General features: G+C 45.1%; 1 protein-coding gene across 8 annotated transcripts in view; it reads right to left on the reverse strand.

Moving 5' to 3' along the window:
- Nucleotides 1-25,645, reverse strand: part of ANKS1B (ankyrin repeat and sterile alpha motif domain containing 1B) — an 837,577-nt gene that overhangs the window by 593,935 nt on the left and 217,997 nt on the right. For all 8 annotated transcript variants that reach the window (XM_019545115.1, XM_019545114.1, XM_019545113.1 and 5 more), the window contains one exon: nucleotides 22,995-23,135. In XM_019545115.1, the coding sequence (XP_019400660.1) occupies nucleotides 22,995-23,135 (141 nt within the window). The remainder of the gene's footprint in view (nucleotides 1-22,994; nucleotides 23,136-25,645) is intronic.

A 25,645-nucleotide genomic window follows, 5' to 3' on the forward strand; every position in this document is an offset into this window, starting at 1 on the left:
GCTGTCGGGGGGCACCAGCCCCACTGGGGGGGCACATGGACTTCTGTACACTCCCTACCAGTTGCCTACATCTGGAGCCCTCCTTCTACCCCACCTTGGTGCCCCAGAACCACCACCCCTGCAACCTACTGCTACTCTGTGCTCCATGCCCCTGGCCAGAATGATGCTGGAGCCTCACCTAATGATGAGTAGGTGGGAAGGCAGAGGCTTTGTGGGGGCAGACACAGCAGGGTGCAGTCACTGAAGGGGGCAGATGCTGCGGGCACAGAAACGGGGGGGTAGGCAGTAAGGGAAGACAAGTGGGGTACAAGGGCAGGATTAGGCTCCTTGCCCCCACTGCACCTTCCCTTCTCTACCTACTGCACCCCCCCCCGTTGCTTTGCCAACTGTAACAGTTGGGGTGGGGGCAGAAATTTAAGACAAACCTCCAATAATTAGTTTCTATACAGGCAACCCCTGCTCAGCGTTGTTAACTGGTTCCTGAAAAACAGAGCATTAAGTGAAACCAAAAGTATGTGATGATCCAAGATGGTGACCACAAGTGTTTTTAATGGCCCAAGATGGCAACCATGAGCATTATAACAAAACTCACTGAGCACTAAGTGGAATCAGGTATCAATCTAAAACGTGTATTATAGCAAAATAGCGCTAAGCGAAACTGCATTAAGTGGGGTTGCCTACACATGGAAAATTATACCAAATTTATAAATTTTTCATGCATAGACTATAATTATTGGGAGCCATCTTAAATTCAAAGTTGCCTTGAATTTAAGTAAATATGGTAGTCTGGATCTCAGTGATAAAAGCTATGCAAAAATCTCTCGCTACTGTGCTGTATCTGGAAAGATATAAGTATGGCATTTACATAATGTATAGTTTTTAATTCAATATTTAAATAAAATTTCCCTATTATCCAAGCTTCTTCAAAATAGCTGCCGCATATATTGGCAAATGTTAAGATGAGAATTTATGCTGGAGAATTTACAATGAATTGAAAAGCAGCTTATGACTGATGTAGAAATGCACACAGATTTAACTTTCCCACAAGAACTGCTCTGTATTCTCTCTAGGAGTATTAAAGTTCTTACTGTTACAGTTAAATTAATGGGAACTTCATGGTTGGATGACACCTTAGATATGGGAACAAACTGTTATCATTTTATAGCTATATGCATAGCATTTAATTCAGTACATATTGCAATCAAGCTGAGCCACCAAGTTTAAGTGAACAGCTTGCACAGTACTAAGCATTCAAAACCAGCTCATCTTGCAATTAGCAGGGTATGTGTGTATGGCTGACCAGGTAGGAACATAAATACAAGATCTGTGGAGTTGTGCTGATTTGTGCAGGGGAAAAAAACAGTTTACTACTTAGCTAATGACTAAATTGTTAAAATACCTGAGTTACAGACCCTAGAGGGAAGGATGGGGTTACAATAATCGCCTATATTCTTAAGCAAAATAATAAAGTAATAAAACACTGCACAGGTTTTCTGGAGCGTGATCCCATCTCCCCCTCCTCCCTTTCCCTCCAACACACCAGACAGTGTGTTTTTGGCTGGTATGGGCCAGGAATAAAATAAAAGTCATAATATAGGAAATGGCAAGCCAGGAGAGAACCGAAGCACTGTACATCCTGCCACAATTATTGGACAATATGATTTGCACTCCATCCTCTCAAAAGATTGCACTTAGAGTCACAAACCAGCCCTAAAACTAACAGAGGTACATTGAATGCTGGCAAATATACTGCTGCAATCATAGGAAGTTACAATTTCATTATGAGACCCTGTTCTCAGCTTCCTGCAGCTTTGCTAGGTTTTTAATATGTGAACTAAAATTTTCTATTCCTGGTATATGCCCCAGGATATTGTTGTTTTTTATTTGGAAAGTTTAAAACAAAATGGTTTCTCTCCCTCTCTGGTCTCACAGGCCTTGGGGACTTAAAACCACCTTAACTACAGCCTTCCATTTCTTACCTTGGGTAGTCTTCTTCCACCTTGTTGCATCTTCACCTATCCCTTCCAGAAAAGGTTTTATGTTATCTTCCCCTCCTTGGCTTTGAAGTCTGATTCCCTTCAGCTTCCAAAATCTGCTTCACATGCCTTCTTTCATCAGTTCTAGCAGTATGCCCTACACATTTCATTTTCTGCATTCTTATCTTGCTCAAACTATCAGGTCCTTTGTAAAGGTCCACAAGGTCTTGATGATGTCTTTTTCATGCTCCATTTTTTTGTACTGGACCAAATATTTTCCTCAGCACTTTGTTACCAAACACTCTGTAGGTATGCCCACTTTATAACAGAGTGGCTTGTGTATCTCTATATCCCTGAGAGCTGTGTCATTGGAAGTGTGGCATAGCTACAGGTAGGACCTCCAGTCCCATGCCAAAGTCAAAGGATAGAAGCCAGACTAAAAAACCAGGTCCTCCAGGTTGGGGATTGATCATGAAGCCAGCAACCTCATCTTGTGAGAAAAAAGCTAATGTTATAAACCCAAAACTAAGGCCTTGGGCAAAAACAAAATGGTTTAGTTGGAATAAAGTTTTAATCAAAGTTTAGACAAAATAACTCATTTGCAATATTGAAAAATCTGTGCCAGCATAGTCTTTTAAAACCTTTAGTTACCCCCATGCTTTAGAGTTAGAATTTGAGTTGTGGGAGGGGATGTAGTCTTTGTGCCAGGGATATAACATTTGTCACTGCTATGGAAATCATGCATATGCTAATCAGACACTTAGGGCTGGGCTGAATAAACAAGGATTTAGACATTTGAAAAAGACTGTAGGTGGCTGTAGAGGGTTACCCCTTCACAGCCTCTTCAACCAGGCTTTGAGTCCCTACGCATTTCTCAGAAAACCTCAGCAACGTACAGTATTTTACCAAGCTAAGTAACCACAGAAGAATAACCTTACTGTCCTTGAAGTTGGGAAGAGATCCACCATTGCTCCAGCCTTCCCAGTGCAAGTTTGCTCTCCTTGAAACCCAGAAGTCTTTCATCTCTGGTAAAGGGAAAGCTCCTGTGTGGCAGGAGAGTCACATGACAGGAAGGGATGGGGCTTTGAGCCCAAGGACTGAGACAAAAGGGGCAGTCTGGCCATGCATGCTGGAGGAAGAGGCACTCCCAGGCAATCTGGCTACAAGAAACAGGCCCATAAACACCTAAGCTACTCTCAAAGGTGACAGTTAGAGCAAGATTGAGACTGCAACAGCTAAGGGGGAAACATGGCTTGTGGTGGGGTACTGGCCTAGAATGGAAGAGAACTTTTGTGGAAGCAATTTGCTTATATTTCTGTCATGTTTAGGATTTAGAACAGAGGACTGGATTGTGGCTACAGTGGTGGTTTGGAGACCACAGGGATGTCTCAGAGGTATCCAGTATAGAGCTCCCTAGTGAGGGGCAGAAACCCGGGGGCAGAAGAGTGTGCAAGCAGCTATGCCAGGGTCAGGCCCCCAAGGGGTGCCGAACACAAGACAGGGGCCCCAGGGGTGCTCAGTAAGCCTTTGTGAATAGGCAACTATTTGCTTTTCCTGATCCTAGATTTACTGACCTAGTCTCACATCAAGATTCACCCAGATTCCCTCTGAAGGCACATCCAGATGAGCGTGCATGTGCATGAACGGGAAAAGGTTCATATCCAGGGGTCAAAAAAAGCCAGAGTGAAAAAAAGCAGGGCAGGGCACAGTCCCGGACCATGCCCTGAGGCAACCAGAGGCTGGGTTTTCCACAGAGATGCTCTTGTAGCAGCCAGAGCATCACTGGCTCCTTGTGCCAGCCACAAGGAGCCAGAACAGGGCTCCAGTGCTGGTAAGTAGAGGGTTGGAGGGGCTGAAGGGGGGAGGGTACCATGGGGGGACCCCCACTGGCCCCACCCACTCCCCCAAATTGCTGCCCTGCCCATCCCCACACACCACCTGCCCCCAAGCTCCCTATTGCTGCCCCGAGCATCCTCACATTTAAAAAGAAAACAAACAAGCCCCCCCTCACACTCACTGGCAGTAGCAGCTGCCACTGGGGTCACTGGGGCCCCCCCTCACAGCACGAGGCAGGTGACAGGTGTAGCAGCCCCAGCCCAGGCCCTGCTGTCCTGTGCTGCCTTGGGGGGCTCTGCCAAGAGGCCCCAGAGCCCCTGCTCCTGCAGTCAGTAGAGGCTTTTTGTTTGGTTTTTTTAAGTGCCACAGGCTGCAGTGGGCTGGGGGGGCAGCCATCACAGGGCTGAGAGTACAAGCAGGGAATGGCGCTGGGCAGGGAAGCCACTCAGGAGTCTGGGGGAGCAGATGGGGGTGTGGCTGGGTGGGGCAGCCATTGAGGGGTTGGGGGTGGAAGCAGAGGTGGGGCAGCCATCAGTGGGGCTGAGGAAGCAAGCAGGAGTGGGACATATGGGCCCTACAGGGGGTGGTGGTGGCCACTGTGAGGCAGGGGCTGTGGCCCCTGTGGGGGGCACCAAAACACATAGGTATTTAGAATTCATTTTATTATGATGATAGAGGCACTGGTAGACTTCCAAATTGCTTTAACACTGTAGATATATCAATAAAACATTAACCAACTGATCATTGTCACTCTCACTCTCTCTATATAGTGGTCTTTTGTTTTAATTGTGGAGCAACATGGATTTTGGGGTATTTTACAGAAATAATATGGCATTTTTATCAGGGATTTTTCAGTTTTCAAATAGGGAACACGAGAATTCCTGCTAGGGAGGCCAGTGGCAGGACCCTGCCTGCTCAGAGCTGGCACATAGGACCCAACTAAAGGTGGCTCACCTCCTGGCCAATTGCAGCCAGGAGGAAATGCTTTGACTGTTCAAAGCAGGCCACCGCACTGGGAACATCCTCTGGGCGAAAGCTGCCCAGATGGCCAGGCAGGGGGAACACATGGCAGTAGTGCGCACAAAGCCCAACTTTGCAGCCACAGCCCATTGGCAGCTGGCCCAAAGGGGTAGATGCTTCTACTGGCTATGCAGTCCAGGCAGGTGTGCAGCAATCCAGGTCTGGCAGGTGCACAGAAGGTCACAGCCAGGCAGCAGTCCCCACCGCCAGACTGCTGCAGTGGGTAGCGGGTGCAGGGAACTCTAAGGCTGCTTCAGCAGTCCAGCTGGCACAAGGCGTAGTGTCCCCAAGTACTAATTGGCTGGGCTCTAAAAGCTCCTGAGAGTAAGTATCCCTGAGCTACTAGGCCAGGGAATCTTTTTGTACTGATGGAGCCAGGACTAGGTAGCTTTTTATACTGCTGGGGCCAGCACAGGTGTTGCCCCCAGGCTCTAGCTCCCCCTGGCTGCAGAACCAGGAGGAGCTAGGCAGGGTTATTTTGCCCCAAGTGGCACAACTTGCCCCACACCAAAGTGCCTGTCCAGACATGTTCACTGAGACAAAAAGCCCCAGCTCAAATGTGCTTCAAATCTGAATTATTTCTGGTCCACTTCCAGGTCCACCACTGAGTGCACAGTGGGGCTCCCTGTGCCCCCCCCCCCAGCTTGGCAATTGGCTATGGGAGAACCCCAGGTGCCTCTCTAGATCCAGGAGGCACCAGTTGCTGAGCTCAGGGCCACCAGGGGCCCCCAGTGCGCTCCCTGGTGGAGCTGGAAGTGGACCGGAAATGTTTCTGGTCCACTTCTGGGTCTGCTGCTGAGCACACTGGGGAACCCCTGTGCTCAATTTAGATTCAAAGATTTGGACACTGAATCAGGCCGAATCTCCACCAGATCAAATGAGCGACCAAAGGTTCACACAGCCCTAATTCATTCAGTCCTTCCATTTACTATGGAAGATTTTCTGAAGACATTGCTGAAAGTAATATTCCAAAAGTTTCGAGTGTTTTTAATATGTTGTCCAAGTTTCACACCCCAAAAACAGGGTAGGCATGACAACAGCCTGGTACACGAAAAGTTTGGTTTAGGTCCTGATGTCATGCTCATCAAAGACACAATTTTGGAGATTTTTAAAGGCAGCACTGGCAGATTTTATTCGGTGTTGAATATCATGTTTATTTTTTGGGAAAGGTAAGTACCCAGGTAGGGGAAATGCTCAACGTTCTTCAAGGACTGATCTCTAATTGTAATATGTGGGGGTGTTTGGGGTAGGTTGGTTAAGTATCTTGTTTTTCGTGAAGTTGACAGAGAATCTAAGCATTTTATATGCTTTGAAAAAGCAGTTGAGTGACCTGGAGCTTTTCAATTGAGTAAGTACACACAACACAATTGTCAGGGGATTTACATTATAGATAATCAGTGTGTATAACCTTTAGAGTGTAAAAATGTCTTTGTTTAGGGGTATTAATAATGACCATGTTTACAAAATACATTGCAAAGACAAAGTAACACAATGTATAAAATATGATGTACTTTGCATTAAATAGTTTTCAAATGAAATGCTCAGTCAGCACTGGGAACAAGAACCAGAATTAATGAGCTTATTCTCTGGGGATTACCATCCTCACTGGGCTATAAATACATGTTTCCTCTGCTTGCTGCCATCTAGCCCCATGATTTCTGCAGAATGGCCCAGCTTCAACTGTAAAAATGAAGAGTACTCCGCTCCAGTTTATCCCATAGCCCAGTCATTCAGGTACATTCCTTAGAAGTGGGACATATGGTTCTGAACTCAAGATGAGGCAGGAACTAAACCCAAATCTCCCACTTTTTGCACAAATGCTCTAAGACTAGTCTATTATGCAAGAACTGAGCACAAATCCCCACACCTTAACTTTCTCTAATGAGTCAGCCAGTTTCCTATATCGCTATATACTGTCTAAATCTTAAGAGGAATATGCAAGTTGTGAGTAGGAGGGTCAGATGGGCACCTAATTCAACAGTAGGAGCAGATGCTTAAATCTGGGAGACAGGCAGCAATTTAGGCCACCGTTCTCTCTTTCACTTCCTATTGATGGGCATAGGTATCCCCTGACTCAGTATGCTGTGTTATGAAACAGAAACATAACTAAGTTTTGTGACCTGCACAAACCCTTCCATGGGGACATGGGATCCAAAACTGTGGTAACAAGGTGAAGCCTTACCTGCTTCAGCTGTGTGATTCAGTGAAGAGAACTCATTGGGCATGTGCCATACAGCCAAAGGGAACATGACTACAACCACTCACAATGATCTTGGATACCAGTTAGCATTCTGAACTCAGGTGTATATCAGCATAGCTCCTGCTCTGCTAAAATAAAGCTCTGCTTTACTTGCCATCAATAGATTTAAAAGTTATATTGAATATGTCTCACACTTTGTCCCTGTTTTTGAAATGACAATGACAAAATACACAGACTGCAAGCCTCTCAAGTGGCTTGCTTACCCTCTCTGGATAATGTTGATCACCTTGTTAACCATTTCCCTGAGCATGTGCTCTACCACCTACTATATCAGGTTTATATTTCAATTAGTGTCCTTGGTAGCATCTACCACTACCTTGAACACATTTCTGAGGGGGTGGCCTGCCTTTAAATCCATTGCCTAAACTCTTAGCAAAACTACATTGTCCACTCTGACATAATGCAAGATGTAACACCTTAACCTGTCACAAGTAAAGCAGGCGGACGACAGAGGCCAATATTCTCCTTCTGTAAAGGTTTTTAATTTATGCTCAGGAGATCATAGGATGAAGGCTATGCCTGTGCTACAGAGGAAGGCAAAAACTCCCACAATCCATACTAATCTCACTATGGGTTAAAATTCCTTCCTGACCCCAAATATGGTAACTGATCTGACCCTGAATAGAAAGGCAAGGCCCTATAGCCAGGAACTTCCATCTTGAACTCCCAGCAGGAGTACTGGCACACCCCTGTCCAAATCCTCAGCCTTGACTGCAGCCAACACCCTCCGAGTAAGGTTTACAAAAAACCCTGATGCATATAGCAGCAGGGGTGTTGGGGATGGGGTGAGGAATTCGTCACTGGTCCCATGCAGCAACCAGGAAAGCCCAGAAGCATGGTAAATACTCATAGTAGAACACAGGTCACCCCCAACCAGTGGCTATCCAACCTCTTCTTGAACACCTCCAGGGATGGGGAATTCACAACTTTCCTAAGCAATCTGTTCCACTGCCTGTGTTCTAACAGCGAAGAAATGTTTCCTGATATCCAATCTACACCTACTTTACTGCAACTTCAAGATGTTGGTCTGCATCCTATTCTCTACAGAAAATGTGTTTTCCCTGTGCCTAATGACAGGCCTTCAAGTATTTGAGGATTGCTACCATGTCTCCTAAGTGCCATTTCTGCAAGCTCAAGAAACTTTCTATGCTGATATCCAAATCATTACTAAACATGTTGAACAGCACCAGGCCCAGCACAAACCCTCTTGGGCAAGTTTGCAGACAACATGAAACTGGGAAGGATTGTGAGCACATTGGAGGACAGGAGTGCAACACAGAAGGTTCTTAACTTATTGGCAAGCTGGGCTGAAACTAACAGGATGAAGTTCAATGCTGACAAATGCAAAGGTGCAAATGCAGTCATTTCTCACCTTTGGAAGAATAAAAATACAAAATGGATGATACCTGGCTGGATGCCAATACTATGAAAAAGGATTTGGGAGTCAGGGTAGATCACAGACTTGATATGAGTTGGCAGTGTGATGCAGCTGCACAAAAGGCAAATGAAGTTTTGGGATGCAACTCTACTAAGCACTGGTTAGACCTTATCTAGGGTATTGTGTGCAGTTTTGGGTTCCACATTTTAAAAAGGATGTGAAGAAGTTAGAGAGGGTCCAGAAGCAGATGACAAGACTGAGGAAGAGCTTGGAAAACAAGTCATACAAGGAGAGGCTGAAGGAGCTAGGCATGTTTTGCTTGTTGAAAAAGCACTTAAGAGGAGGCATGGTAGTAATCGTCAAATACTTGAATGCTTGACATAAGGAGGAAGGAGAACACATTTTCATCTTGCTGTTGTACAATTCTAGCACTCTAGCAAAAGCTGTTTTGAACTTGGTTTTAAAAGAGGACTGAAAGCCAGAGGCATCAACAGAAAAGAGATTCAGAGGTCTCCTCCTCATCAGAGATAGGTTGTTCAGCATCATTAGGTACTGGCTGGTGATCATTGCAACTTTATGGCATGTTACTGGTTGCCACTGTAGGTTGAAAACCAGTGATGCAACAGCGGGTCGGGCTCCAACTGTTACTTTAGTACTCTGCTTGATCATTACTTTTGTATTTTGAAGTTCAATGTGGCAGATTTTGGGTGTGTCCTGTCCTCACTCTGCTGCATTGGAATTACCTTGACTTCTCACTCATCTTCCCCACTCGCCTGCCATGCCTTGATAGTACAGTGATGTTTGGGAGAATGGATGATTCTCTGAGAGGAAATGAGTCTGGCAGGGATGCCACTCTTCTGGAGAGCTGCACCTCCTCTAAACCCTGCTCCTTTCCTCTCAGGTGATTGGGCACTATTCTTAGTTTGTCTGGAGTGTGAGATACCTAGTAGAGTCTCTTCTCAAGCTCTCCTTGCTCTTTAACTTCAATTTCCTCTGGTTGAATCCCTTCTTGGCAGGACTAATCTGGTTACATTTCACCCGTACTCTTTTCTCTCCCACTCTCTCGTTGTTGTCTCTACTCCTTCCTTTTTAGAACGCTAAGTTTCTGTGATTATTCCAGAATGAACTTGTTTCACACTTTCTGGTCTCTTCTAGCCTTACTCCCTTTAATAACAGGTGCAGGGAATAGGACCCTGTTAACCATAAATCAAGCACAAAGGGGATCCTTGTCCCTAGTTGACCCTCATTTACACAGGGACAATAAATCAAAAGGGAGACTTCTTACTGCTGGCCTCCATTGTTTCTAATTCCTGAATACATAAAAAAAAATGTTTGATTGCTTTGGCTTCCCTACCAGTTTGAGAGCTCAGTTAGGCTGAGCCCTGCTTTTCTTTAGCCGCTGCTTTTCTTCTCCCTGGCATGCCATGAAAATCTCTTTGCTCTGACCACCTCAGTTTCCCTCTTGGTCCCACTCTGCTCAGCGGATCTGTCCCTTCCCTTTTCCTGGTCAGCCTCTGCTGACTGTTCCATGGGATATCCCCTGCTTGGCCATGGCTCTAGAGGCTTTCTGGAATGGCCCCCACTACCTTGCTATTCACTGTTACTTATCTCTCTGGGCATGCAGAGGGTGATTCTTGCTCATGGCTCACCTGGGTAACAATGCTCCATGAGGGTTCAGTCAGTTTGGCTCTCAGCTCCGCTGATCTTCTTTAATCCTGGTCCAGCTGCAAGATCCCTGCTCATGAAGAAGCTAACTACCAGGCCTTTTTCAGTGTCTCCATTTAAACTGCCCAGTTTTCTGTCCAGGCCAATCAAAGCAGGCTCCCTGAGACACGTGTTCTTCTGCCCCCAATGCCTGCTTGTTTCCATGGTTTTCCTCAGACCTTTTCCTCCAGCGCATTAGGGACATGCCACTTATCCAGACACGCCCAGGTAAGTTTCCCCCTGATGCAGACAGCTCCACAAGGGTACAGCAGGCACTTGGCCCCAGCCCCTGCTACACAGTCCAAAACAATATGAAGTGCCATTTGCACTGCATAGGCCACAGGACCTGTTTATGCATTCACAACCACAACATGCCTGTGCTCACTGACCAACTTGTATCTGGTGATGAGCACCAGTTCACTTTGTCATTGCCTGGTGATTTCTAACATGTTGCTGCAAGTCCAGTTTGAAGAAGTCCAGCCGTATCCTGAGATCCTGGCCCATGAACAGGTTTGTCAGTATCCCATTCATAATGGCATGTACTGCATTTAAATATAGAGCAAGAAGCATGCCATCTTTTGTTGTACTGACCCATCTCTTCTTTCATGGACAATAAGGCATTTTTAAGGACTGCACTAACTGTTCAGCCAGCTTATCTGTGGTGAAAAGTGATATATCAAATATCATTTTTCTTCATGAATATAAAATTTATCTGAGCCGAAATGAAGGCCACTGTCAGTTACAACCTATTCTGGCAATCCCATTCTTGCAAACAGACTTCACGATTTTTCTACTGTCTTTGCTGTTTTAACAGTTTTCATACAGACTTATGGCTATTTGGAGTGGGCACCACCATTAGATACATTATTCCCAAAAATGGTCCTGCAAGATCAACATGGAGCCATTGCCAGGGAATGGATGGTTATTCCTAAGGGCATAATGGCACTGGTTAGAACATATCGGGAATGCCTACATGAGATGCTGACTGTGCAGTGGCCAAAAAATACTGCTCAGTAGCACATCACAGCACAGACAGTGCTAATATGCTACTGCACAGTATTATGAGGCTACTGCACAGTAGCATCACCTAAAAAAACATTCGCCAGCACTACTGCACAGTAACTCTGGTTACTGCACATTTATTTAGTACTTGCAAATACAAGTACTAAATAAATGCACAGTAACAACTGCACAGGAGTGTATCATGTAGACATGCCTATTGTGTACCTGTTAGCATTCCATACGTTCTTTAATTAAGTGTTGGTCACTTTGTTGGTCGTTATTTGTTGGTCACTACTTGGCCACAATACAAAGCTTTTGGCTAATGCTTTCATTTTCACAACTCCTAGGTCAGAAGTGGCCAACCTCTAACACGTGCCAGAAGTGACACAGGCAGCCTCTCTGTGTGGCACACAGCAGGGAGGAGATACAATACACAGCAGAGCTAGGACAGGAAGCAGAAAGCAGTACAGCAGATCAGGCAGTGAAACAGGATTGAAATGGACCTCAGGGAAGATATGGGGCTAATTTCTACCAAAAAGGTTGGCCCCCACTGTCCTAAATGATGTAGCTCTTTTAAAACTCCTGTGTGTAATTTACTAGGCATAACAACATGAATTCCCCACATCTCAGATTCTTGATATATATAGTGATCTCATTTTTGTGTGCATAAAAAAGTGCTAAATTAGGGTTGTCTGTATTTTTCATATACCTGTACCAGTGTGGGGTTATTCTTCGTTTCTTGTCCGATCATACTACATGTCACTGGGGCATACCAAGGGTTGGTGGTCTGTGACCAATGTAAACTTTTTCCCATGTAAGTATTGGTTACATTTCTTCACTCCTCCCCATTCCCCAACTCCCAACACCAGACTTAAAACTTGTTTATTTGTGCATAATTCCATTCCACTGCTATAAGAGATCACAATGCAAATGCTATGGGCTGTTCCATATAATTGGACATGATATGTGATATCACAGCCCCAACGCAATATGAAAATGCATCACGTGTTTCTTGATAAGCAGGAAGGGGTTAAAGTGAATGAGTACTCTACCTGATGTGACCAGTCTTTTTGCTTCTAGGAAAGCTTTTTGGCGCTGACCAAATCCATTTCTCAGTCTTTTGCAGCAAATAATTTAAAGGATACAACACAATACCTGGGTTTGATGCAAATCTACTATAATAATAAATACATCCTAGAAGAGCACTAAGTTGTGAAATATATTTTGGCCATGGGACTTCCAGAACTGCTTTAATTTTCTCCTGATATTTATGTAGGGTTTGCACATTAATGACATGTCCACAGTAAGCAAGTAACTCCTTGAAAAAACTGTATTTTGTACAATTTGCTCACAATCCTTATTTTTCTACATGTACTAATATTCTCTTCAAATTTTCCAGACATTCCTCATTTTTTTCACAATTCACAAAAATGTCATAAACACTGTGGGCACTTTTACACGTGCTCCAGAAGTGTGTGCAGGGGAGCAGCACTTTAGCGCAGCTCTCCTGCTCTAATCAAAGCGCCACAGCCTCTCATGCATCAGCATGCCCATACTTTAAAATGGTAGCTTGTTTGACAAGCTTTAGTTCGAGCACCTCCGCCACCATTTTGAAGCATGGGGACGCAGATACGTGAGATGTGGTAATTACTGCACTGCAGCCAGTCTCCACACACCAGCAGACTCGAGGAATCAATTAATTGAGTCTGCCCCTCTGTGCTCATGTACGGGCACCCTGTGTTCTTAGAATGCCTTGTAACACTTGAACCACTGCCTGTTGCCACATAGCAGGGGCAGAAGCAATGCCAAACTTTAGCTTGTAATGGTGTAACGCTTTTTTGATCGTTTATAGTAAGACAAAACTCTAAATCTTCTACTTTCTGTTTAATTTCCTTTCCCCCGCTAACGTGGCAAAAATATCTTCCATTTGAGGTAGGAGATATTTATCAACTCTCAATACAGGGTTTACAATAACCTTAAAGTCTCCACATACCTTACTGCACCATATTTTATAATTGGCAGTACAGGCATGCCCCACTCACTTCAGGCTTCTTTTGAAAGTGTACCCTCCCTTACTACATGATCCAGTTCAGCATGTAAGGAGCTAGCTGAGCTTTGAGAAACTTGGCTTGTTCATTCCCATCTATTATCATCATCATCATCATCATCATATCTTTGATATGTTTGAAAGTTCCCATGCCTTCCCCTAACACTTTGGAGCCTGGTTTAACATACCTTCTAACTGTTGTTTAACTATTTTTGCAGGGACTTTTAAAACAGACTGTAACATCTTTACAGTCTCTTTTCTATGACTTTATTAAGTAGCCCGCACACAAATATGTCTCTGAGGGCCTCATTAAGTCCATCCTAAAAGTTGCAGTATTCTGACAATTTCCAAAGCTCTGTTACAAAAGGGAGAACAGATTTAAATTTAAGTTTATTTCTCTTATGGAACCTGAACCTTTCTGTAGTAATCAGTGGCTTTGGTACCAGATGATTTTGGATAACTTTCACTATCTCCTTATAGTTTTTAGTTGCTGGATTTTCTGTGATAAGCAGGCAATGCAAGAAACTATATGTTTTTGCTCCCATCAAACTCAGTAATGTGGCTACATATTTCCATGGGGGAATCTCATTTACTTCAAACAACTGCTCTAGCCACTCTACATGCATAGGTGAATCTTTCAGGGTACTATTATAATCTTCAGTTGTTCCAGTATAGGTGGCCATTGGGGTCCCAACAGATTGTAAGTATTCACAGTTACAGCAGATTCTTCTGGTTGAGTAAATGTATGCCCCACTTATGAGATCCCATCTTCATTGCCAGTTGCTGTATTTGTCTAGGGGCATTCTCAACTAAAATGACTCCAACCACAAGAGTGGGAAAGAGCGCTGCCATGCTGGCCAGCACTGAATATATTTGGAACATAAAGTAAAGCTATGCAATACTTGCCTTCAGTAGATTCAACACAACAAAAGTTAGCTTGGATTATAATGAACACATTCAGTACATACACATATCCCAGAGTGCCTAACTCTTTCTATTTAAAATTATAAATTAGTGTCTAATCTGTATTAGCTGACTTCAGTCCAAGATCTGGGCATCCAAAAGTTAGGCATGTGCATCACTATATCAAAGTCCCATTTTGGATCTGGTTTTCAGAGTTAAATGTAAGAAAGTTTTTAATTCTCAGTGAATGATAGGCAATTTTTAGTAAAAATTTGTTTGCTTGATGCTTTGCTATTTAAGAGCAAGAGAAGCACACTAATTCAGGAAAATACTGTTTTTAAAATTGAAATAAATCCTGAAATAAGCTTCTTCTACTTAAGGGACCAACCATAAGAGCACAGACCTAACATGTTGGGCATACTATCTTCAACCAATTTCCTTAGTACTATACTGGTCTTTACATTTGTCTTATGCTAAGCAAACAGGCAAGAAAAAACAGTCTTTTCTCCTATGGAATCAATCCAAGTTTTCACATATGTTCATCCAGGGAACATTAACATATAATTACCCCATGAGTGGCATACAACCAACACAGAAAAATCTTAGGTATATTTAAAAACAAATAACAAAAAATTAGGAGCAGATAAATGGTAACCAAGCATTATGTAGGTATATTTTCTAGAGATCTGATAACATTGCATCTTATCACACACCAATGATATCTAAAATTATAGGTAGAATGAAACAGAAAGTAGCTACTGAAATGTTAATAAAACACAAAAACTGAAGCATTAACTGAATCTTGCTCTTTGTTATTTAAGCTACCAAGGCTCATCCAGCCCTCTGACTACTACCCCATGCTGCTAATCCATGTGGGCACCAATGACACTGCTAGGGAGACCCTTAGCATATCAAAAGTGACTGCAGGGCTCTGGGTGCAAAGGTGATGGGGTCTGGGGCTCAGGTTGTGTTCTCATCGATGCTTCTGGTCAAGGGAAAGGGCCCAGGCAGGAGCAGGTGCATCCTGCAGATCAACATTGGGCTGTGCAGGTGATGTCACCGACAGGGCTTTGGCTTCTTCAGCCTTGGGATGTTGTTCCAAGAAGAAGGATTTCTGGGAAGAGATGGGATCCACCTGATGAAGAGACGGAAGAGCGTCTTTGCAGATAGGCTTGCTAACCTAGTGAGGAGGGCTTTAAACTAGGTTCACCAGGGGTTGAAGACCAAAGCCCTGAGGTAAGTGCAGAAGCAGGAGACCTGGAGGAAGAGCAAGCAGGAGGGGACAATAGCGGAGGTGCTTTCATGCTTCCTGAGAAATTAGGGCAATCAACTGGCTACCTCAAGTGCCTGCACATGAATGCACAGAGCCTGGAAAACAAGCAGAAAGAATTGGAAGTCTTTGCACACTCACGGAACTATGACACGACTGGAATAAGAGACTTGGTGAGAGCTCACATGACTGGAGCACTGTCATGGATGGGTATAAAGTGTTCAGGAAGGACAGGAAAAGTAGAAGAGGAAAAGGAGAGCCAGACAGGGGGAGAGGAGTCCAGGAGAGCTGGCTGTATTTTAAACAAGCCTTACTGAGTGTGCAGGAACAAACCATTCTGATGCACAGGAAGACTAGCAAATATGACGGACAACAAGCTTGGCTTAGCAGGGAACTCTACAGTAAGCTAAGTCACAAAAAGAAAGCTTATAAGAAGTGGAAACTTGGACAAAAAACTAGGGCCAAATATAAGAGCATTGCTCGGGCATGCAGGGATGAAGTCAGGAAGGCCAAAGCACAACTGGAGTTACAGCTAGCAAGGGATGTGAAGGGTAACAAGAAGGATTTCTACAAGTATATCTGTAGCACGCAGAGAATCAGAGAAAGTATGGCTTCCTTACTGAATGGGGGAGGCAACCTTGTGACAGAGGATGCAGGAAAGGCTGAAGTGCTCAATACTGTTTTGGCCTCAGTTTTCAGAGCTAAGGTCAGCTCCCAGACTATTGCACCGGGCAGCGCAGTTTAGGAAGGAGGTGAGCAGCCCTCAGTGGTGAAAAAACAGGTTAGGGGATTACTTAGAAAAGCTGGATGTGTATATGTACATGGGGCCGGATGGGATGAACCCAAGGGTGCTGAGGGAGTTCGCTCATTCGCAGAGCCATTGGCCATTATCTTTGAAAACTCATAGTGATCCTGGATGATTGGAAAAGGGCAAACATAGTGTCCATATTTAAGAAAGGGAAAAAGGAGGATCTATGGAACTACATCAGCCTCACCTCAGTCCCTGGAAATATCATGAAAGGAATCCATTTCTAAGCACTTGGAGGAGAAGGTGACTAGGAACAGTAGGCATGGATTCACCAGGGGCAAGTCATGCCTGACCAACCTGATTGCCTACTATGATGAGATGACTGGCTCTGTGAATGCAGGGAGACCAGCGGAGTGCTGCCAGGCAGGGGGGTGATCCCCGCTGCCCCATGCTTCATGGGGGGCTCTGCCATGAGCCCTCATCCCCCACCTGCTTTCCCAACCCCAGCTCCCAGCTCTTTAAAAGAGTTGCTTACTCACTGGCTTCTGCAAGGCAGGGGGGCAATCCCCACTGCCCCCCACTGCCCCCGTTCTGCATGGGGGGCTCTGCCACAAGCCCCCCAAGCCTTGATGGCTACTGCATCGACTGGTGAGTGTGGGGCTTTTTTTTTTAAAGAATTGGAAGCTGAGGCAGGCAGGGCAGCTATGTGGGGGCTGGGCTGGGAGAGCAGGCGGGAGATGGAGGCTCATGGCAGAGCCCCCCATTCAGCGTGGGACAGTGGGGATCACCCCCCTCACCTGGCAGGATCAGGTGAGTGCAGGGCTTTTTTTTCTTTTAAAGAGCCAGGAGCTAGGGCTGGACAGAGCAGACATGGGGGTGGGGGGCTGGGAGAGCAGGCAGGCAGTGCTCAGGGGTGCTGGGGGAGCAGGCAGGGGATGGGGCCTAGAAGGTCCTCTCCCTCCTCCTCCAGCTACCCTCCTCCACCCCCTACTTACCAGCATGGAATCCAGGTCCAGCTCCCTGCAGCAGCGTGTGGGGACTTCCCAAATCTCTGAAGATCTCAGAATCTTTTCCAAATTGATTCAGACCTTTTTATTGGTCTCCTGATTCCATTCAGCTTCAGAGATTTGGCCACCAAATTGGGCTGAATCTCCTCTGAATTGAATCATCACCCAAAGCTTTGCACAGCTCTATTACCTGCAGGGAGCTGCAGGAGCTGCTCTCCACCACACTGCCTGACTGCCACATGCATCTGTGCATGTGCACATGCACATGGTGCCCCCTGTATTGGGTTGGCCTCCTTCCATTCCCCCCAACCCCAAGCAACCCCTTGCAGGTTGGAACTCTGCCAGCCTGCAAAGGGAAGCCTGTGGTTCCCCATTGTTTTTTTCCTTTAAAAGAGAAAATCTACATTTCCACACAAAAGAAAAACCTAGATCTCTGCTGATGAGCCATCCTTCTTTGCAGCAATATGATTCCATTTAGCTTGTCAGGGTACCGTCTAGTCAATGGATAAGGAGTACAAATATTAGCTAGTTTGGTTACTCTTCGGAATACCAGAGCAAACTTTAGTGTTTATGTGAATTATTTTTAATTATTGTAACAGAGATCCTGGGGCTCCCTGTTACTTTAAGATTATAGTAGCTCAGCCAGGGAGCACTGCAGGCTAAGCAGCATCTGCAAGCCTCCAGGGGAACAGGCTAATGGGGTAATTATCAGGAACCTGCAGGCGGTCAGCTGAGCAGATGTAGGAAGGGTCCTGGGAACATATAAGTGCAAGGCTGGGGCTAGCAGGGGTTCTTTCCCTGGCAGCTGCAGGGGAAGGAGTTCCTGCCTACGAGAGCCACCCAGGGATGCTTGACTGCTTGCTTTGCTGCCTATAGGAATAGTGAGGCTTGGGCTGCCCAGGGGATTATATTTATGTTACTGTTTAGACTGGCAGTTTGGGTTGGGACTGTAGAGGAGATTTATGGAGATCCCATTAATGCCCAAAGTGCACATAACTACCTTGAGGCTCTAGTGAGTACTGAGCCCAGAGTGGGCATAGTTTGAGGCACAGAGACAGGGGCTAGGAGGGCAGATGGGCATCATGATGGAAGGGGCAGACATGAACTAGAGCCTCAAATGAGCCAGGACAAATGCAGTGGGCCTAGGCTAGAAGACATAGTCAGAAAAAAGGGGCAGAGGCTGGGGAGGCCAAAGCCCCAACAGTGATGACAGTAACACATGTGAGAATGGGGTGTGGGGTAAGGGGAACTTGGAGCCACGCAATTAGCTCTTAAGGCTTGGGGTGCCCTCCAGTTGCCCAGTTATTAAGTAAGGCCCAGTGATGGGTCTGTTTATTTATAACATTCAAACACCTTGGTCCCTAAAGCCCACTCAGCTAACAAATATCCCCTATTGTACGGGGGCTAATGGGTGAATGCTACAACAAAATACTTAGGACAACTAATGAAAAAAAACAAGATAGGAGTGTCATGTGGGTCAAAGGGTCAAAATGTGAAAATAAGTGTGCCTGAAGGGGACACCAAGCACAGTCCCCCGGGCTGTACCCACTGGTCCTCAAAGGCATCCAAGGAGCTGATGGACACTGCCCACTGGTGCTCTTCCCAGAAACGTGCATGGACAACTGAGAGGAAAGCAGCTCTGCAGTCTCTGGGCACCTTCCTGGCCAGAGCCTCCTTCCATGTGGCCCATGTGGCCAGGGCCAGGAGGTTGACGAGGAGGTCCCAAGACTTGGTGGGGTTGTAGATGGGGTGACAAAACACAAAAAGGGGGGATGAAATTCAACCAGAACCTCAAGAAGAGGTTGTGGAGGTGGAGGGGCTTCAGCCTGGCGCACTTGAGGGTCATGTGCGCCAGGGTCTCCCTCTGCCCACAGAAGGGGCAGGAAACATCCATGAAACTTGCCACATACATGCCCATGGTGATAGCTCCATGGAGGAGCCACCAGCTGAGGTCCCCAGTGGTTCGTGGGATGAGGGTGGAGTACAGACTCAGCCACTGGGATGCCCCAGGTCCTGCCACTTGGTGTCTGGTTGGGACATGAGGGTGGCATGATGGACAGTACAGTGCATGAGCACGTAGAGGTGGCAGCAATGGACAGTGGAAAAGCAGACCGGTCTGGTGTCCTCCAGCCAGCTCAGGTGGTGGAGTGGGGAGAACCGTGAGGCTGGGCAAGGCACTGGCCCCATGACAAACTCCAGTGGGCTGGAGGACACAGAAGGGAGCAGGGGACAGCAAGGGGCCTGAGGACCAGTGAAGCCTGGTGAGGGGCCTGGGTGAAGACAGAAACTGGCAGGGGTTCAGTGGAACCGTGGCCATGTTAAGGTTTGTGGGCAGTCTCCCCATCTATCATTATTTCCATTAAGCCATGGCAGGTGAGACGGGATGGCACCCGAGGGGTGGAGCGGGCACAGTTGCAGAGCTACCAAGGGGTGACACTGCCACCCCTGGGACCCTGATCTTGTTACAATTATACAAAGTGCTAACAGGAAGTCTTAGGGGTCTGAGAGGGGGCTAGATGAACATTTTGGATGGTTGATTAGAACAGTGGTCTCCAAAGTAGAATGCGCGCACCCCAGGGGGTGCGCAAGACAATCCATTGGGGTGCAGGAAGAGAATATTAGAACTTCTATTTCTATTTCTATTTCTATAAATATACATATATTGGGGGTGCGTGCTCAAAATTTTTTAATGATAGGGGTGCGCGATCAAAAAAGTTTGGATACCACTGGATTAGAGCAATGTGCTAGGAAGTCAGAGATGGAAGTTCAACCCCCCTCTGGACAAAGAAAGCCTGAACCAGGATCAGACCAACTGCCAGGGTCACCAGGGTCAGACCAATCACCATGTTTGGGGTCAGGAATGAATTTTACCCCACAGTCAGAGTGGTATGGATTGTGCAGATTTTTGCCTTCCTCTGTGGCAGGCAGGGAGGGTAGGGGGGTATGGCCCATTTCAATGAAAAACTGTTCCATCATAAGTTCTGACTGGAAGACTGCTGTGCGTGAAAAGCAGTTGCCTTTTTTATCTTATGTTAACTTACCTTACCTTAAACGTTATATGTAAATACCCCTGCTAAGAAAGCTCAAAAGATTAGGAAATATGTACACACCTATAATCACATATAGAGATATTTTATCTAAAATAAAAGGGAATTTGTTCCACAGTATATGACTATATATAATATACAAATCATAGTTCTCTGTTTGAAGAACAAGCATTGCACCAATGCCTACAGGAACAACAGGATGCTGCAAACCAGAGCCACCTTGGGTGCACCCAGATGAGTGCACATGTGCAGTATGCAGAACCTCAGACCCGTCTGCAGTGCCACAAATTGCATGTACCACACATGCAGGTCTTCACCGCACTAATTTGCAGGGTGGTGGGGTTTTTTGGCACTGAGAGATTCCGATGTCAGCAAAACCTGTGCCTGAAAAAAATCAGGGTGGTGCACGTGCAGCAGCATGTGCCGACCAAAACCAAAGCCTGGCCAGCTGAAGCCATGCTCTGGGTGCTAGCCCTCCATGCACTGAATCATCACCACTGGAGCCCCAGGAGGACCCCAGGACCACAGGTGCTGGTCCCAGCCTCCCCTATCCTCGTGGAGTAACTTGCCATGTGCCAGAGTGCATGTGCATGGGCATTCCCTGGGAAGAAACAGCAGCACCACAACTATACGCCACTGCTATTTATCCCCAGGGAAATGCACGTGCATGGGAAATGCACATGCATGTTCATCTGGACGTGCTCCCCTGAGCCTTCGTTGGGAAAGACAGCATAAAAATCTAATAAATAAATGAATCAACACTGGACCAGGAACCCTAAACAGGGCATATCTGTTTCACAGGGAGGCTTCATTTGTATCATTGCATTAGAGAAGTTTGGAGTAAGCTAAGGAATACATGGGTATATGAATCTACCAATTATTCCCCCACTGGGGATGGATGCAATAGCCACAATGTCACTTCAGCCCTGAGGCTGCAATAGCAGCTATAAAGTGGTGACCAATGGTGCTTTGTGAGTTTTGGGAATATCACAGAGCTGCTTTTTCCCAAGCCTATTTAGCCCAAGAAGTATGAACCAGTGTACTAAAGAGAAGTAATTAATATCTCAGTGCCTTAGGGTAGAAAGAGGACATTGTCTAGTGTTGCATTTGTGCCACCACAAAGATTGCAAGTAAATGGACATCCCTATCTGTTGTCATGCCACATCAGTGGTGCCACAAAAGGAACTGCCGTTTTGTTGCAGTGGGTGTCTATTTGCACTGTGGTGGGAGAGTGTAGGCAGCCCAGAGCTGCTCACACTCTCCAATGACCCTAGGTAGTACTGTGGGGATTTGAAGGGACTGATCCTGCATAGCTTGGGAATTGCCATGCAGGATTGGGCCCCTCAAGTCCCCGGAGCACCTGCCTGGCTTTTCCAACCTATTGAGACAGCCCTGGGAAATCTTGGGACATCTCTCTGGAAACAGGGAAGGTCAGGGTTCCCCACTTATGGAGACCTGCCCTGGAATCTCCAGGGGTGCATCTCCATAAGCAGGGAAAGCCTGTGCTGATTCTAGAGCGAAGGAAAAGAGGTCATAAAATCCCTGGCACCCCATGCCTCCACGCTGGTATCTATGTTGACCTGCACCTCTTGTGCAAAGTATGGGTCACCACAGGTTTTGTTGTGGAGATGCAGGGGAGTGGGAATTCTCTGGGTCCCATAGCACCCTGAATCTTTTTACTGGGACCCTGATAACTGATGCTTCATGCAGAGGCATGGGTTGACACAGTTCCTGTGTAGAGCCGCAGAGTCCTATGGATTCCATGCTGGGTCCTAGCAAGGTATGATGAAGAATGCCTTACATTCAAAAGCTTGTCCAGCTTTATCTAAAACATGAAGGTGGTCCAATAAAAGATATGACCCCAAAAATAACTGCCTCATAAAAGTATCCATGTGATATAAGAACCTTAATCCCATTTTGAAAAGTGACAGGCATTTTATAGAGTCAGAAACCCCTTGCAGTCCTTCAGTTAAAGGAGCCATGCGATCCGATACGTGATCCCAACAATACTGCTTCCTGCCATGCCACAAGTGTGTCGCAGGAGGCACAATTGTGGAATCATGGATCAGATCCCCATTGCACCATATTGCCAGTGCAAGGGGAGCCCAGAATCATTATCCTGGCCCTCCCCTGCACTAGCAAATAGGAAGTCAGTCAGCTGATCTCCACTTCAAACCTCAGGACCATAGAGTCAAGGGCTCTGATCAGGTGATCTGTGCTCCCAGCCTGTGATGTAGCAAAGTCAAAGGCTCCAGTGCACCTCCAGTGCAGTCCTCTGCTATACTCCCATCCTTAGCAGCACATGAGAGTCGAAGGCCCCCATGAGCCCCTGAAGCTGGAAGCCCCAATCAGCTCATGTCTGATAACACATACAATTCAAGGTGAGATGGGAACCAGCCACAAAGTTATTACATATATTTTGTATAATAATGTTGTGGCTTATTCTTTGTTTTATTGTGCCATTAACTGCATTAACGTGTGACTAGTTAATCACGTCTTTAGTGTAACATCTGCCAGGGGCTTAAGTCGCACTGATTTGCTACACCACTTTTGTGGATATTACCTGTGAATTTTTCAGGCTTTTTCACAATGCTATCATTTAGCAGTTTCTACACTGTATCTATTGTATATGAACTATATCTATTGTATATGACATCTCCCTTTTCTGTATATTGTTTCACTTTTTCATTTTTAAAAGTTATTATTTTGTAAAGAGAAAACATAGGAAAAAAATATTGTTTCCACATACTTAGAAGTATGTGCTGGATATTTTAATGTGGAAAGGTAAACAGATACCTGTGTGAGAATAGGGAATCCAAGGTTCCTGCATCCATTGCAAGGTGTTAATGCCTCCCATAAACCTGTGGGACCACAACTGTTTTCACCCGCATCTTCCTCTTCCTCTTCTCCTGGTGAAAGGTTTGTTGATGAAGTCTTCTATAGATAAAGAAATAGTACTTGGAAAGTGAAATTTAATGGCAGACTATAATTGCACATTTTTCTTTATTTTAATATAAAGCCATTAAGATTGATTATAAAACTTCACATGCCTAGAAGCCAGTAAATATTCTGCAATTTCTAATTAAATAATGTATCTCTTCAAGTAATGATCTGTAACATACATATCGTATTATATAAAAATACATGTGCTGGGCCACACTAAATAGGATTTTAATTAGGAGTGAGCATAATATACATTTGAAGGAGTTTATTTTTCTCCAACAATTGAAGAATTATTTTAAAATTGTGCAGCGTGTACAGCATAGTTGCCCTGCAAACTGTCAGTTGGAAAATAATATTTATTTCACTTTAAACTAACTTTTACATTGTTATTTTTCAGTAAAAGCTCCAGAAAATGACAGCTAATAATGATATTAAACTTTCACTCCTCCAAATTAGGTAAAAATTATACATGAGGTGGAATATTATAGAAACACTGCACATTTATAGGTTTTTGTTCTCCTATCCAGTTATCATATTTGATAGAAAATGTAATTCTGTAACTGTTTTTTTGTTGGATTGGCCAGCATCTTGTGCAAAAAGGTAAAAATTTAGTCACAATATAGAATTTGATCTAGTTAGATATTTGCCAGTAATAAAAATATAAACTTGGCTTGTATTGTGGAAAGTACATATTTCTTATTTAAAAGTCACAGGAGATGGTCCTCATTTTCTTAATTTATTTTAAGACACTGTGTCAATATGCTATAATCATTATTAGGAGAAAGGGTCAATAGGTTACATGAGGATCTGATAATCAAAACTACACTGTCAGTGAGAGCCAAGTCACTGATTTCGCTCAGAAGCAGGGTTGCCAACTATCGGTAAATTTACTTACTGTCAGTAAAATATCAAACTAAAATGGCTAAAAATACTTTAGCTATCAGTAAAAACACTAAGTGGTTACAGCTCGATTGATGATCTGACAGACAGAGGACAACAGCATCATCTGAGTGGGAGTGCAGCACCCTTAGGGAGCATTCTCTGCGGCTGCATCCTTTAATACTGCTAGGTCACAGTTAGGCTTCTTTGGGGCTCTGTCTTGCTCTGCTGGTCCAGTGGGTGCAAGCCTTGAGGGGAGCTTGGGGAGTGTAGCATGGTTCAAGGTGTAGTTAGGGGGTATCAGGGTGTGATGGTGAGTAGCGGGCCTGTGGAAGGAGATTGTGGGGAGCACAATGTAAACTATCACTGCAATCAAACAGGGTTTTTTACTGCAAACTTTTTGCTAACAACCAAACTTTTTTACTTTTTCTACTGTGTTTGATATTCAACTCCTAAATTTGAACCCAGCCCTTCTAACTGGGACTTGGCAGAAGAGTTACATTTACATTATATTTACATTATATAATATATATATATCAGTAAAAATGTGTCAGTAAAAAAGTTTAGCTATCAGTAAAAAGCTTGCAGGGTGTCAATTAAAAAATAATCTTGGCAATCCTGCTCAGAAGAGAGATAGACTTAACACTGAACAGCTTGCAAATTAGACTCCCATCTCTATTTTTCCCCTAGATCAGGGATATCAAACTCACCTTGCGATGGCCAGATCCAGACCTTCCAGGCCAGGTCCAGCCCATGGCAGGGAGTGGCTTCAGCCTCGGGCACAGGGCAGTAGCAGGGCTGGTAGTGGGGAAGGTATGACAAGCATGCAGGCCATGTGGCCACCTGCTGTAGTAGTGGTAGTGGTGATGAGGCAGGTGGCTGCAGTGTGACCAAGGCTGTATATGCCTTTGCTTGCCTTCCTGCCACCAGGGGGCTTGTTCTTCAGGGCCCAGGACCCTGAATTCTGTGACTGGCCACACACCCTAAACCCCATCTCCCCCAAGTTTCAGGTTCCTGTTGGTAGCCCAGTGGGCTGGATAGAGCAATTCAATGGGCCATATATTTGACACCCCTGCCCTAGATTATTACTTCGATTCTCTTTAAATTGGAGGTATATAAAACCTGGTCCAAAAAAATAAAATCAATCTAGATCTGCTTGATGAATCTATTTGGTCCACGTGACATTCAGATCCTAGATTTTTATTTAGTACCTTCCCCACCCCCCAATTAAAAGGTTTCAGTCCCAAGGATGCAGAGTTGTCTTCATATATATATAAAGTCAGACATGAATTTTAACTAATGCAATGCTGCCTTCTCAAGTCTGCAGGCAACTTGAATCAATGAGTAGTGGTTCTGACCTCTCCCTCCTGTTAATGCCGTGGTAATATCAGCTCTAAAGCCAAGTTATGAAAATTGTTCATCAGCAATAACCAGTTAATTGGAGAGCATTTTATCAGATGAAATGTTAAAATGGATGGAACTTGGAGCATGAAAAGAAACACAGAAGAAAAAACATAAATATGACACAAGACAAAGGAGGCTGGAGAAACAAACAAAACAAAATTAGTGGTTCTGAAACTACTGGCTGCTATCTTATACAGAATATGGTAATACAGCAGTGTACA

This window comes from Crocodylus porosus, unplaced genomic scaffold (assembly GCF_001723895.1).
Source record: "Crocodylus porosus isolate Cpor-Errol unplaced genomic scaffold, CroPor_comp1, whole genome shotgun sequence".
Lineage (NCBI taxonomy): Eukaryota > Metazoa > Chordata > Crocodylia > Crocodylidae > Crocodylus > Crocodylus porosus.